The following is a 14,578-nucleotide window of genomic DNA, read 5'->3' as shown; positions in this document are numbered from 1 at the left end:
CTCAAGGCGAGCGCTCTACCACTTGAGCTACAGCGCCACTCCCGGTTTTCTGGTGGTTTATTGGAGATAGGAGTCTCACGGTCTCTCCTGCCTGGGCTGGCTTTGAACCGCAATCCTCAGATCTCAGCCTCCTGAGTAGCTAGGATTACAGGCGTGAGCCACCAGCGCCCGGCTTGTTTTTTACACAATTTTCTAAGATGAGAAAAGTATTGCCAAATGTTCAAAATCTCCTCAGAAAGCAACCACAACATAATTCTAAGTAGCCTGCATGCCACCCAGTCCTATATGACCAAATCCCAGAGACACCAGTCTTCCTTGGTCATTAGTTGAATAAGATTTTGACTAAAAGCTAAGAGGCTTACAAAAGAAACAAGTAATCTTTTAAAATACCCTACTACAGGCACATGGAAAATAGCCCAGTTCCTTTTCCACTCATTGAAGGGGAACCATTCAAGAATTTTAACTACTCAAACTGACCACTAACAAATACATATAAATTTGAATTGGTTTAAATAAACCCTTGCAACTGTCTATATCTGGATTCCCTTTGGTGTGGAATAGCTCATATTCTGGGGCTTCTTTTCTTTTATTTCTAGACAAGTCTCTGTTTCTACTCAACACTTGCTATAACTATTTTCCCTCAAAGAAACCTGCTTAATCCTTAGATCTCTAAGCTCCTGTTCAGCAAAGGGTTAACTCAGCACATTCAGGGTAGTCAGATCCGTGAAAGATAATTTTTGAGCCCTTGGAATATCCTGGTGGATAGAACTATCTTTTAGGTACCTGAGATTATCTCGAGTGGCATCAGAAAGTTAATGGTAACTATGTGCTTAATGGTGAATGCCTATTTTTGTTCAGTTGGAACTTTGGGTCACTCTGTACCAGTGTGACCACTAGAATGGGACAGGTAAGTAGATAGGCTAGAGAACAAGGAATGAAGATGAGTCACATGATACTCAAGGCCTACCTGACATACCCCAGTAAAAATCCTGGTGACCAAAGCTCAGGTAAGTTTCCAGGTTGGCAATGTTTTGGCAATGACCTGTGTGTGTCGTATATCATTGCCAAGAGGACTGAGTGCACCTTCTTGTAACTCCAGGGTGCTCCCAGCCACCACCTAATGAGCCTTTTCCTTTTGTTGATTTTAATCCAGATATTTTTACTCTAATGAACCACAACATGAATATAAGGCTTTTCTGGGTTCTTCGAGTCCTTCCAGCAATTCTTTGAATCTGAGGAAAGTTTGGGGCATCCCAACAAAGCTCCTAGTGCTATTTTCCATTTCTGCTCACAACAGAAAAACAGGAACTACAAATATTACTCTCATAATTTCATCCATGTTGTTATTTCCATTCCTCACCTCATTGCTCCAGTCCCTACTCTAAGCCATCAAGATGTGACTGTAGTGTGTGTGTGTGTGTGTGTGTGTGTGTGTGTGTGTGTGTGTGTGTGTGATGCTGGAGTGTCAAACCCAGGAATTCATTCATGCTAGGCAAGTACTGTACCACTTAACTACATGTCCAGTCCTTGTAACTACATTTTGAGTAAGGAATGGCAATTCCTGTTTCCTTAAACACTGCAAATATATGACAAAGATTTCTGATTGTTTCCAAATAGAATGAAGGATATGTGAAGAGTACTTAAAATTCAAGCTTGTTTTCTAATTACTTAAGATGTATTCCAAAGTAATCATTCTAATCACATTTTTAAACGTAATTATTTTTGTGTAGCATGTCAAAATTTATGAAAAGCTTTCTTGCCAAAGATGAAAGGAAAAGGAAAAGCAATAAATAAATTAGCTTTTTGTATGTGCCAGTTCTAAGACTTGAACTCAGAGCCCATATGCTGTGTCTGAGCTTCCCCGCCCTCCAGCCCCATGGCTAAGGTCCTGCCACTACCTTCTCCTCCTCCTCCTCCTCCTTCTTTTTTGCTGGTTAACTGGGGTTAACCTATGCCTGGATACTTTGCTTTCTGTGTAATGAAACATATCAAAGCATTCCAAAATTCAGCATATGAAGATAAAGGAGCACTAATAATTCATTAAGAACTGAAAATAGTTTCAATCTGAGAAGTACTTTACTGAAAGGAAGATTAGCCTGCATAGCAGAATGGTCATGAGGAAATGTAAATACAGCTTCTACTAGAACTTAATCAAATGTAGCAAAGAAATCAAGCTTCAAGGGACAGAAGAAAAACACAAAAACCAGGCTGAAGATAGTGGCACATGTTTGCAATCAAGCTACTCAGTAGTCAAAGATAGGAGGATTGTGTTCAGAGAATCACTAGGTATAGTTGGTATAAGATGCTATCTGAGGGCTGGGAAGGTGGCTCAGTGGTAGAGCGCTTGCCTTGCATGAATGAGACCCTGGGTTCGATTCCCCAGAACCACATAAGCAAAAAGAAAAAAGCCGGAAGTGGCGCTATGGCTCAAGTGGTAGAGTGCTAGCCTTGAGCTGAAGAGCTGAGGGACAGCGCCCAGGCCCAGAGTTCAGGCCCCACAGCTGGACACACACAAAAAAAGATGCTATCTGAAAAACAAATGAAAAGCAAAAGGACTATGATGTGGCTAACGTAATAGAACACTAGCCTGGAGTTCAATCCATAGTACTAAAAACCAAACTAAACCTCACAAATTTTATAGGGGAAATTTTTCTTGATTAGCAAAAATTAGTGTAATGCCCAGGGACATTACATAAGTTAATGAATATTAATAAACAGTACTAGGCTGACTAATGTTCTGATTTCACAACTTGAAAACCACAATAAAAATGTGTTATAGAATTAACTATAACAATCACTAAAGTTTCTCCAGTAAAATGCGTGATCTTTCTTTTCTGTAGACAACTTAGTAGTTTGGGAAGTGGTGCCATTTATTAGTAAACAAAGAGAAAAATGTATAAAGTATAGAGTTGAACTGGCTATTACTTTTCATGGTGAAACATTTCTTTTGGGAGAATGTAAATACAGTTGTTTAAGTCTTAGGATATGGTTAAATGAGAAAAGACAAGTTGAATTTAAGCAGCATAAACATTCAGATGGGCCGCAGTCCCACAAAAATTGTTAAACATACCAGTGGATTCCCTTACTCTAACTTAACACGCAGGCCAAAAATGGTAACATGATCAGTTTGTGTTTATATTTCCTGTCAACTTTTCAGATTCATTATGAATTATTTATGGAAAAAATTCTTTCTGAAACATAACAAAATAGACACTGAATAAATGTAAACTGTTATGACAAAGGGAAATATCTACAGACTTTGCTAGCTTACAGAAACTCAAAGGTCTGCAATTTGATTCTCCCACTCTTACTCCACCTTTGTTTTGCTTTAAGACTGTGTGTCTACAATAACCCAACATGGTGTTAATTTTTTTTTGTTTTTTGTTTTTGCTTAAAGATATAGTGCTGGAAGTAAACAATTTTATGCCTGAATATACCTATATAGCTTATATTTTTCAAGGGAAAACTCTGAGTAAGTTCTTCTTGTTAAACTTGTCAAGATCAGTGGTTGAGCATGGATAGCTAAAAACTGACATGGTTTGATGGTCTTGCACTGGGAATGGTGATTCTTTTTCTTTAGAATTCCCACTGAGTCTCTTAAGGGCAATATCTCCAAGGGCAAGAAATTAATGAAAAATCACAATTAAAAATATTTAATTTTCAGAAACAAACTTACCACACATATAAGAGTTTTAAATTTAAGAAGACAAAACAAAACCACCCATCCTTAATTTATTTTTTCCCCCTCTATAATACATGTATTCAAAGGTGAAGGGTAAAATAAAGTAGAACAGATAGAAGGGCCTATACAGACAACCATGAGTGTAAATGAAGACATACCACTAAGAAAAGCCAAAGACAGAAAGGAAAAGACACAGCAGAAATATGGAAGTGAAGGAGGTAGACCAAGTAACATATGTGCTACAAAGAATGGAACAGAACAGGAATATACATATAAAGCTCACTCTACCGTTACTGAAAAAGACAAAGGTATATTTATATAGAATGAGATAGGATGACATAAGTGTCTTTTATAGAATTTGAAAAACCTTTTATGCTTTAACTGTTGGTTGTTGCCTTGTTATAAGTGTGGCTATCAGTAACAGTAACATCAGCTAAAGAATATCTTAAAAACAGACACATTACACTTAACATTACCAACAGCACTTCTCCCCATCTACCATCACCACTTATTGAGGACTGACTGAATGTCAGGCACTTTACTTAAATTACCTTCAATCTTCATAACAGCTAAAACTTATATAGCATTTCTAAGTGCCAGGAAATATTCCAGGATTTTTTAGCTCATAGCAACCTATTCAACTTCCACAATATCCTATGTCATAGGCATTACATGGTACCACATTTCCCAGATAGGAAGCTAGAGGCAAGTAAAATAGATGGTAAGAGATGAAGGCAAATTAAACCTGGCAGTGTGACTCTAGAGTCTGTGTTTTTAATCACTATAGGATAGATCCCACATGGCACAGAAGCTATCAGTTCTGCCAATATTAGCTCTTTTCTATAAGTGATAAAACTGAGATTTAAGAACATATTCCAGGGGCTGGGAAGGTGGCTCAGTGGTAGAGTGCTTGCCTTGCATGCACGAGGCCCTGGGTTCAATTCCTTAGCATCACATAAGCATAAAAAAAAAGCCGGAAGTGGTGTTGTGGCTCAAGTGGTAGAGTGCTAGCCTTGAGCTGAAGAGCTAAGGGACAGCACCCAGGCCCAGAGTTCAGGCCCCATGATGACAAAGAAAAAAAAAGAACATTTTCCAGTCAAGTAAAGTGGCAGATTTTGAATTTCAGCCTAGTTAAAAATTTAGATCTGTTCTCAATGAGAGAAATATGAATTCATCTTATTTTTCTTTATCTGAACAGACTACCTTGTCAATCTTTGGTCTCATATCCCTTATTCCTGTCTTCATTCTTATCATTCACAAGAGAAAGGAAGGGAAGGGAGAGGAAGGAAGGGGAGAGGAGAGAAAAAGATAGTAAAATTCTCAATTCTGATTCTGGGCTTTAAGTTTATTTGTTTAGAATACTGTCACATGCACACAAATAACTGCATTATAGGAATACTAGGTTAGAATCAACATTTGAATATAGCACATCTACAGTTTTATGAGGAGCTTCTACAATTGTCTTGGAACAGTTTGTTTCTTATATTATAGTCTACAATCACCTCCTATCTTGGCAGATTCAATTAATTTTTTGCAGTAAGAAAAGCCTGTTTGTAGGTTGAAACTTCCTAAAGATCCATAATCACAACAAATTAAAGAAAGGCTGGATAAATAGGACAGCATCAAACTGAAGCGTTTCTGCATGGCAAAGGACATAGCTAGCAAAATAAATAGAAAGCCCACAGAATGGGTGAAAACCTTTACTAGCCATATATCAGACAAGGGCCTCATATGTAAAATACATTTAGAGCTCAAAAAATTAAACCACTGAAAAACAAATCCCCAAAGAAACAACAAACCCATTAATAAGTGGGCTAAAGACTTAAAGAGACTTTTCTGAAAAGGAAAGAAGAATGGACAATAGACATATGAAGAAATGTTCATCATCTCTGGCCATAAAAGAAATACAAATCAAGACAACATTGAGATTCCACCTCACCCGAGTTAGAACGGCTGTTATCAGGAAAACTAATAATATTAGATGCTGGTGGGGATGTGACCAAAAGGGAACACTATGATATTGTTGGTAGGAATGTAAACATGCCCAACCACTCTGGAAAGAATTATGGAGGTCCTCAAAAGATTAAACTTAGAGCTTCCCTATAACCCAGCAATCACACTCCTGGGCATTTACCCAAATGACCACAAACCAGCCCGCACTAAAGCCATAAACACAACCATATTCATTGTTCACTGCTGTATTATTTACCATACCAAGATATAGAATTAACCCAGATACCTCTCAGTGGACGAATGGATCAAGAAAATGTGGTTTATAAACACAATGGAATTCTATGCTTCCATCAGAAAGAATGTTGCCGCCTCATTCGTAAGGAAATGGAAAGACATGGAAAAAATTATTTTAAGTGAAGTAAGCCAGACCCAAAGAAACATAGGCTGCATGGTTTCCCCTCATTTGTAATAACTAGAATATGTCCATAAATCTACAAGTTAATCCAATGCATAATAAGAGACAAATAATTACACTTGGACATGATTAAATAGCACTGAGCATTCGTACAGTGAGAACAAAGGAGTATATTCTTGAGAGGATCACCATGGCTCAATAGCTATGTGCATATGACCATACAAAATGGTGTTTATTGAAATGAACTCCAAGAAATGGAAACAAGAGGGTTTCAATTATTTTTCTTTATTTTTCCCCTTTATTTTTTTCTTTTTGTCACTGACTTCTATTTCTGTACCCTTTGTCTTATATATATGTTTATCTAATTTGGGGAAGGGAAGGGTAATCACAGAAGTTGTGGGACAAAGGGTGAATCAATGCAACAGTGATACTCACTAGACACTATGATGGAAATGAACTTTGCAACTTAAAGGGTTGGGGGTCAGGAGGGAAAAAAGTGGGAGAAAATCAGGGAGGGGGTAACACTGTTTAAAAAGAAATGTACTCTTCACCTGATTCATGTAACTGTAACCCCTATGTACATCATCATTACAGTAAAATTTAAATTAAAAAAGAAAAACCTGTTCGGGTTTTCTTTTGGCAGAGATTATCAGATGTCAAATGGATATATTCTACTCCAGATAAATTCAAATTTGGAAATGGTCTATTGTGTGTACACATATCTATTATGCTAAGGAATAGAATTTAGATTAGCATTCTGTTGAGCAATAGCATGGTTAGAATGGCTAAAACTAAAAAGAATAATGCCAACTGTTAGCAAGAAGGTCTGAAGCAACTGGAATTTTCACACACTGAGTAGGAATGCAACCCAGTAATTCACTTTGGAAAACCATTTGCCAACATCTATTGAAGTAAACATTAGCCAGCCTGTGGCTCACCAATTGTACCCCTAGGTATATACCCAAGCAGAAACAAGAACGCATACCCACCAAAATAAAAGAATAGAAATGTTTGCAGCCGCTTTTTTCATAAGATCCTATAACTGAAGATAAATTAAATGTCCCACCATCAGGCGAATGAATAAAAATTGAAGCGAAGTCACATTGAAAATTTGAATGCACATGGTAATGTATGTATATATGTGTGTGTGTGTGTGTGTGTGTGTGTGTGTGTGTGTGTGTGTGTGTGTGTGTGTGTGTGTGTGTGTGTGTGTGTGTATACACATATATGTAACATTGAGCAAAAGCATCCAGGACACCAAAAAATACATACATCGAGAATAGCCAACCTAATCTATGGTGATAGACAAGAGAATATGCATTACTTAATTTTAGTGGAACAGGGGTGTGGATGGAGAAGGAGCACAAGAGAATCCTCCAGGGCAATAAAATGCTCTATATCTTGGTAGTAGAGGTAGTGGTAGTTACACAAGTACATGCTTGTATAATTATCTAGTATACTTTATGGTTTTATATATTATATTGATTTTTTAAAGTAATAACTATAAATAAACTGTGCTAATTCATACAATGGAATTGTATTCAGCACTAAAAAGAACTAAGCTCTCAAGCTATAAAAAGCCATGAACGAAACAATGCAGTGAAGAAAAACCAATATGAACTGTCTATGTACTGTATTATTCTAACTATAACATTCTTTTAAAGGCAAAGCTGTGGGGACAGTAAAAAGATTGTAGCTTCTAGCAACTTTGAAGCAAGAAAGGATAATTAGATTAAGCACCAAATTTTAAAGCATCACACAACTATTCTATAATGATAATACAGTGGTGAATAAAAGTCATTATACATTTGTCAAAACCCATAGAACATTAAAAAAACTAGGAGTAAATTATAAACCCTAAAGTAAATTATGGTCTTCAAGGGATAATAATGTGTCAGTGTTGGTTCAATGATTGTAACAAACGTACCAACTAATGTGGGATATGAATGGTAAAAAAGGCTAGATGGAATGTGGATATGTGATAAAGGAGAAAGTACATGAGAATGCTGTACTTCCTAGTCAGTTTTGGTGTCAGTCTCAAGTTATTCTGAAAAATAAAGGCCATTGTGCAAAAAGTGATTGCCTCCCTTTGAAATAATTGATCAAAACAAGATTATCAATAGCTGCTAATATAATACACAAAAAGAGATAACTAGACCTAACATGCATCATGATAGAAATATACAATCTGACAAGGGAGTTTAAGAGAAAGAGGGTCAAATGTTTAGATTGACTGTATTTTACAGGAAATATAGAATATTAAATGCCTCTTGTTAAATAACAGCATAGTGCTGTAACCTGTAAAATCCAGGAGGTATCCAGCTTTAGAGGTCAAATTAACATTTTTCCCCCAACATATAAGAAAAAGAAACAAAAAAGAATGAAAAAAGAAGAGACCTTATAGACTAAATTGTCTAAGAATCAAATGAAACCAGGCACCAGTGACTCATACCCCTAATCACAGCTACTCAAGAGGCTGAGATCTGAGGATCTCTGAAGCCAGCCAGGGCAGGAAAATCCCTGAGACTCTTATCTCCAATTAACCACCAAAAAGCTGGAAGTGGAGCTATGACTCAAGGGATAGAGCACTAATCTTGAGTGAAAAAGCTCCGGGACAGCACCCAGACTCTGAGTTCAAGCCTCAGGATCAACACAACAAAAAGGGGGAAAAAATCAAATGAAATGGGTCAAGTTCTGATTTCAAAATTTGAATAGGTCAACTATTAAACACAAGAAAAAATGGTATGCAGATAAATGAATTAAATAGGTTTACAAACACTCCTATATACATGTTCATGGCAACAATGATAGTCTAAAGGTGGGGAAAAAATGTTCATCAGTACATGAGTGGATAAACATAGCATAGCCTTATGTTCACGTGGTGAATCTTGATAATATCTTGCTAAATAAAAGTATCCAGACACAAAAGAGCACATATGATCTAAATCCATCTATAAGAAATATCTAGCCGGGCGCTGGTGGCTCACGCCTGTAATCCTAGCTACTCAGGAGGCTGAGATCTGAGGATCTCGGTTCAAAGCCAGCGTCAGCAGGAAAGTCTTTGAGATTCTTATCTCCAATAAACTACTCGAAAACCAGAAGTGGCGCTGTGGCTCAAGTGGTAGAGTTCTCGCCTTGAGCTGAAGAGCGTAGGCACAGCCCCCAAGCCCAGAGTTCAAGCCCCACAACCGACAAAAAAAAGAAAAAAAAAGAAATATCTAAGCTGGGTACCACTTGCTCACACCTATAATTCTAGCTACTCAGGAGGCTGAGATCTGAGGATGGTGGTTTGAAGCTAGCCCAGGCAGGAAAGTCCATGAGACTCTTATCTTCAATTAATCACAGAAAAAGCTGGAAGTGGTGCTGTGACTAGCCTTGAGCAAAAGGAGCTCAGGGACAGTGCCCAGGCCCAGAGTACAAGTTCCACAATTGACAAAAAAAGAAAAAAAAGCACTTCTTGAATTTTATTTAGATTCTGTTAATTAAACCACAACCTTCTGCAGATTGTGAACCTGAACTCAGCCAATCTAAACAAAGGGGCAGGATATGCTGGTTCAGGGATTAAAAAAAAAAATAGGAGCATCCTGCTTGTTTTTTTGCTTGCTTGCCAGAGTTTCAGTTGATGGCACACCCTTCTTGCAGAAGTAAATTTTACCTTGCCAAGTTTCTTTCTAGTTGGTGTCCTTATTCTGTGACAACCCAATATCCCCAGATATTTCTAACCTTTACTACTATAAGTAAAGGTGCTATGAACATATTTATATTTAAATCTTAGTTATAATTAGTGTTATTTTAAAGCCATATTTCATTTTCTCAGAAAATGCAATTTTCTAATTTAGGAAGTCTTTTTTCCTTGGTAGTATGTAGAGTCCAATGAGCTCATTTCTGCTCACTTTCAAGTTCTCTTGTTGGCTGGGTGGTGCCTTCAACTCACCCCAGGGTACCATTTTAGTTGAACTAGACTAATTCTGGCCCTGGACTAGCCCCTCTATGGGTCAAGCTCATGAACAGTCAAAATTGTAAAATGTACTGGAGCACTGACAAACTATTTTCTGATTTTAAGTAAAACCATTATAGAGGCAGAAAAACACTTTTCAGATTATACTTTACCTGTTGAAAAGCTTTTTCTGCTTGACGTTCAGCATCAATAACTTGTCTCTCAAGCTGTTGCATCTGTAAGAAGAAATATAAAATATATAAAAACTTAAAAATTCATAAACTTAAAATTTTCCTTTTAGAAAGAGATTTCAAATCTCACATGACCAACTTTCTAAAGAATAAAGTAATTCACTAGATATTAGTTATTTACAATGAAATTTGCTAAAGACTTTTGGCAGATTTAAAAACTGATTAAACATGACTTTTAAGTACCTTGAAGAAAATACTAGGTGAGATAGAAACAAAGATTTCTGAGGGAATTATTCTGCTAAAAATGGTCTTGGTTGTCTGGCAGGCCAATCATTGAACCTCTCTATAACAGTATCAACCCAAATCTGGCTTCTCCTAGTTCGTGTGCATGTGAGAAGCCAGTGGTAATTGCTGCAGGGCCCACGTATTAGTGGTAACTGCTTTAAAAAACAGACTACACCTATGTGTGCCACTCTGCTTCCACAGTGTATCCTACTAATGAGCCTCACCTACCGAATCTAGTAAGTTTGAACTGTAAATCTTTCCCTTCCTCTGTCCCTTTTTATTTTTCTTTCTCCTGTTTTTTTTAAAAAAATTTGTTATTAACAAATTCATATTTGGTGTGGCTTAACTGTATTTTGGAAGGTCATCAGATTGTGAGACTGCTTCCTTGAAACTTTTTGCTATCATTTAAAAAAACTAATTAAAAACAGTTGGTGTTAATAAAAATGTCAATGTAAAAAAAAACTGATCAAACAACAATAAAATATTTAAAAAAAAAAAAAGCCAGGCGTTGGTGGCTCACACTTGTAATCCTAGCTACTCAGGAAGGTGAGATTTGAGAATCACAGTTCGAAGCCAGCCCAGGTAGAAAAGCCTCTGAGACTCATCTCCAATAAACTACTCAGAAAAAGGCAGAAGTGGAGCTGTGGATCAAGTGGTAGAGCACTAGCCTTGACCACAAAGAAGCTCAAGGACAGTGTCCAGGGACAGTGCCCAGGCCCTGAGTTCAAGCCCCCAAGAATGGCCAAACAAAAACAAAAGCAAAAAACCAACCTGATCAAACAAAATGCCAAAGTTTTGATATTTTGATATAATGTAATCTATACCACAGGAGTATTCATCAGTAGACTAGAAATTGTTGGTCAAGATATAGTAAGAATAACCAAATAACAGAAAAGTTTAAAAAGAAAGGAAGTAAGGAAAAAGAAAGAAAAAGCAAGCAAGCAAGACTTGAAATGTTACACTTGGTATTTTGATCAAAAATTCAAAGACTTCAGGGAATTGGTGTGTTCCAACACTATGGATACGTTTAAGTCAGTACTACACAGTTTTACATTCTTATAAGATTATGGAAAGAACATATGAGAATCTCAGAATACACACACACACACACACACACACACACACACACACACACAAATACCAAAATGAACAGTGTAAGTGTGCCACATGTTGACTTTCACAAGTCACCAGGTTAAGTTCAATTTAAAATTCTTTTTACTAAATGCAGAAATCTGACTTCCTAGGAGCGCACTTCTGCTTATTTTCAAGTTTTCTTGTTGGCTAAGTGGTTGCAACGTCCAGAACATGTGGGGTGCCTTCAACTCGCCCGGGTCCCCATCTAGTTGAATTAGACTAAGGCTGGCCCTGGCCCCGCCCCCTATGACACCATCGAGGCCCCGTCCAGCAGCTAGAGAGGTTCCTTAGGGAAGTGGCCCATAAAGTGGTGGCCCATCCCGGAAGTGCTCCACAGAGACACAGCTTCTCCCTCCCCCCCCACCCCGGAAGTGGCCTCCTCTGCCCGTGTCACCAGGGCCCCTGTTTGGCGCGAGCTGTCTTCAACGTCTGGAACATGGCTTCGCCTGGGGCATCCTTTATTAAGGGTACGTTGGTGGGGATCGTTTCCTGGGCTTTGCTAACTACTCTCAGCCATATTCACATTCGACATGAGGGTCTGCTTCAAAACCACAGACACCGTCACCTTCCCCCACCCGGCGGAAAGGAGTTCTTAAACTTGTTAGACGCCACACGCTCGCAGCTCAACCGAAGCATCCGGGTCCTGTGTGTCATCCTCGGAGAATGGGAAGACCAGAGCGACTGGGCCGTCCTGAAAAAGACCTGGACCAAGCACTGCGACGGCGCAGAGCTGGTCCGAGCGAAGAGCGACGATCGGTGGATTCAGATGAGGGACACGTACAAGTATGTCTTTGGGAAGTACGGCTACAACTACAGCTGGTACTTTGTTACCCTCCCCACCACCTTCGCGGTCATCGAGAACTTAAAGTACTTTCTCCTGACCAGGGACGCCTGGCAACCTTTCTACCTGGGCCACACCGCCCTCTCTGGAGACCTCGAGTATGTGACTGCCGAAGGAGGAATTGTCTTGAGCATAGAGTCGATGAAAAGATTTATCCAAAGGCTCCTTAACGACCAAAGCTGTTCAGATCCCAATTTGATCTGGAATCTAGCCTACGATAGGCAGCTTGCCCTCTGCCTGAAGAATGCAGGCATTTTAGCCGAAAACGCAGAGGATTTTGAAGGGAAAAATGTATTTAATACAAAACCAATCGCATATCTTATTCAAGAGGCCATGCTCGGCTACCCTCAACAAATAGTAAAAGGTTGCTGTTCGGATATGGCTATTACTTTTAACGGACTGACTCCCGAAAAGATGGAAGTAATGATGTATGGAGTATATCGGCTCCGGGCATTTGGACATCATTTCAATGACTCGCTAGTTTTCTTGCCGCCACATGGTTCAAAAAACGACTGAGGACTCATGAATAAGAGAACTGTACTGTCCAAGGGCACTTGAAATGTGACTAGTACCAATTAAGATGTGCTCTGATATAAATATATATATACTTTATTCAAGAATACAAATATTACTAGAAAACAGTACAAAAATAAAATTTTTCATGTTAACTCCATGTTGAAATTATTTGTTGTGTTAAACATGCTATTAAAATTAATTTTATCTGTTTTGTTTTCATTTTATTTGTGTGTCCACTAGAAAGATTTTAGTTACACACATTGCTGACATTTCTACTAGATAATTATGATATATAATAAGGAACATCTGTTGTCACCACAGATAGTAAATTAACTGTCCACATGGAAGCTCCTTTATCCCACCTCTTCTTTTTTATTTGCTGATACTGGGGTTTGATCATTGGGCTTTGTATTTGCTAGACAGGCATCCTACCAATTGAATCATGCCCCTAATCCCTTATTTTTCAGATAGGCCCTTTTGCTTTTACAATTCTTGGGCCTTGATCTTCCTACCTAGAGCTTTCCATGTTACCAGGATGATAAGATATCCCACATCACCCTGGGTTTACTGATTGAGATGAGATCTCACTATAAAGTTTTTCCCAAGTTGGCCTCAAACTGGGATCATAGCATGCTCAGCATTTTCCCTCCTGGGTAGAAATAGTCTTGAGGACTTTTCTGCTCAGTATGACTTCAAACTGCAATCTTCAGATCTCAGTTTCCTGAGTAGCTACAATTACTGATATAAAACACTGGTGCCAGACTCAATTACAACTTTGAGAAGTCATTCCTATACCCTCAGACCTGTGTCAATTTAGATTATCTCCCCTTCCTTCCTGATATAGCTGTCTTCTTAAAACTTTCAACATTTTTTCACAGTGGATCTCCTGTTTCCAATATCTCCTGCCTTCTTTGGTTTGGTTTACTTGGTCTTTTTTTTTTTGGCCGGTCCTGGGGCTTGAATTCAGGGTCTGGACTCTGTCCCTGAGCCTCTTTGTCCTCAAGGCTAGCGCTCTACCACTTGAGCCATAGCACTACTTCCAGCTTTTTCTGAGTAGTGTACTGGAGATGCGTCTCAAGAACTTTCCTGTCCAGGCTGGCTTTGAACTGTAATCCTCATATCTCATCTCTAAGTAGTTAGGATTATAAGTACCAGTGCAGGCGAATTTTGTCTTTTTGATGGAGATTTACCAGAAGTTATACAAGGCGTTAGATATTTTAAAAATATCTTTATTCTACCTTCAAATAAAATTCATAGGCTCAGAACAGAAATCTGTGTTTCATATAATTTTCCTTCTGAATTTTGAAAACACTGTCCCATTATCTTCTAACTTCTATTTATTGCTTTTGAGAAGACAAATAATTCTAGTTGCTGCTCCTTTGTGTGTGAAAGCTGACAGATATTTGCTTGATCCTCCTGTTATTAGTGAATCAGAATGATGGGAAACACACCATAGAATAAGGCTTGAAGGAGCCTGAGCTCCTGAAGGCCAAATGTACTTCAGCATCTTATAAAGACCAGAGGGAGAATAATATGTTGGGTAAAAAGAAAAAAAACAGGTATTAATGGAAAATATAAGCCTGTTTAGAGTCAACTAATTTTCTGAAAACTTCTCACCCCCGTA

General features: G+C 38.2%; 2 protein-coding genes across 2 annotated transcripts in view; one reads left to right on the top strand and one right to left on the bottom strand.

Moving 5' to 3' along the window:
* The window catches only part of Plekhh2 (pleckstrin homology domain containing, family H (with MyTH4 domain) member 2), a 105,486-nt gene that overhangs the window by 78,010 nt on the left and 12,898 nt on the right, over positions 1–14,578 (bottom strand). The window contains exon 3 of the mRNA XM_013017888.1: positions 10,161–10,223. Within this exon, the coding sequence (XP_012873342.1) occupies positions 10,161–10,223 (63 nt within the window). The remainder of the gene's footprint in view (positions 1–10,160; positions 10,224–14,578) is intronic.
* C1galt1c1l (C1GALT1-specific chaperone 1 like) lies at positions 12,034–12,954 on the top strand. Its single transcript, XM_013017889.1, has one exon. It carries the CDS (start codon positions 12,034–12,036, stop codon positions 12,952–12,954), a length of 921 nt encoding a protein of 306 aa, XP_012873343.1.

The sequence above is a fragment of the Dipodomys ordii genome, unplaced genomic scaffold, assembly GCF_000151885.1.
Source record: "Dipodomys ordii isolate 6190 unplaced genomic scaffold, Dord_2.0 Scaffold37, whole genome shotgun sequence".
NCBI lineage: Eukaryota > Metazoa > Chordata > Mammalia > Rodentia > Heteromyidae > Dipodomys > Dipodomys ordii.
The sequence above is the reverse complement of the archived record's forward strand: the minus strand, read 5'-3'. Positions and strand labels throughout refer to the sequence as shown.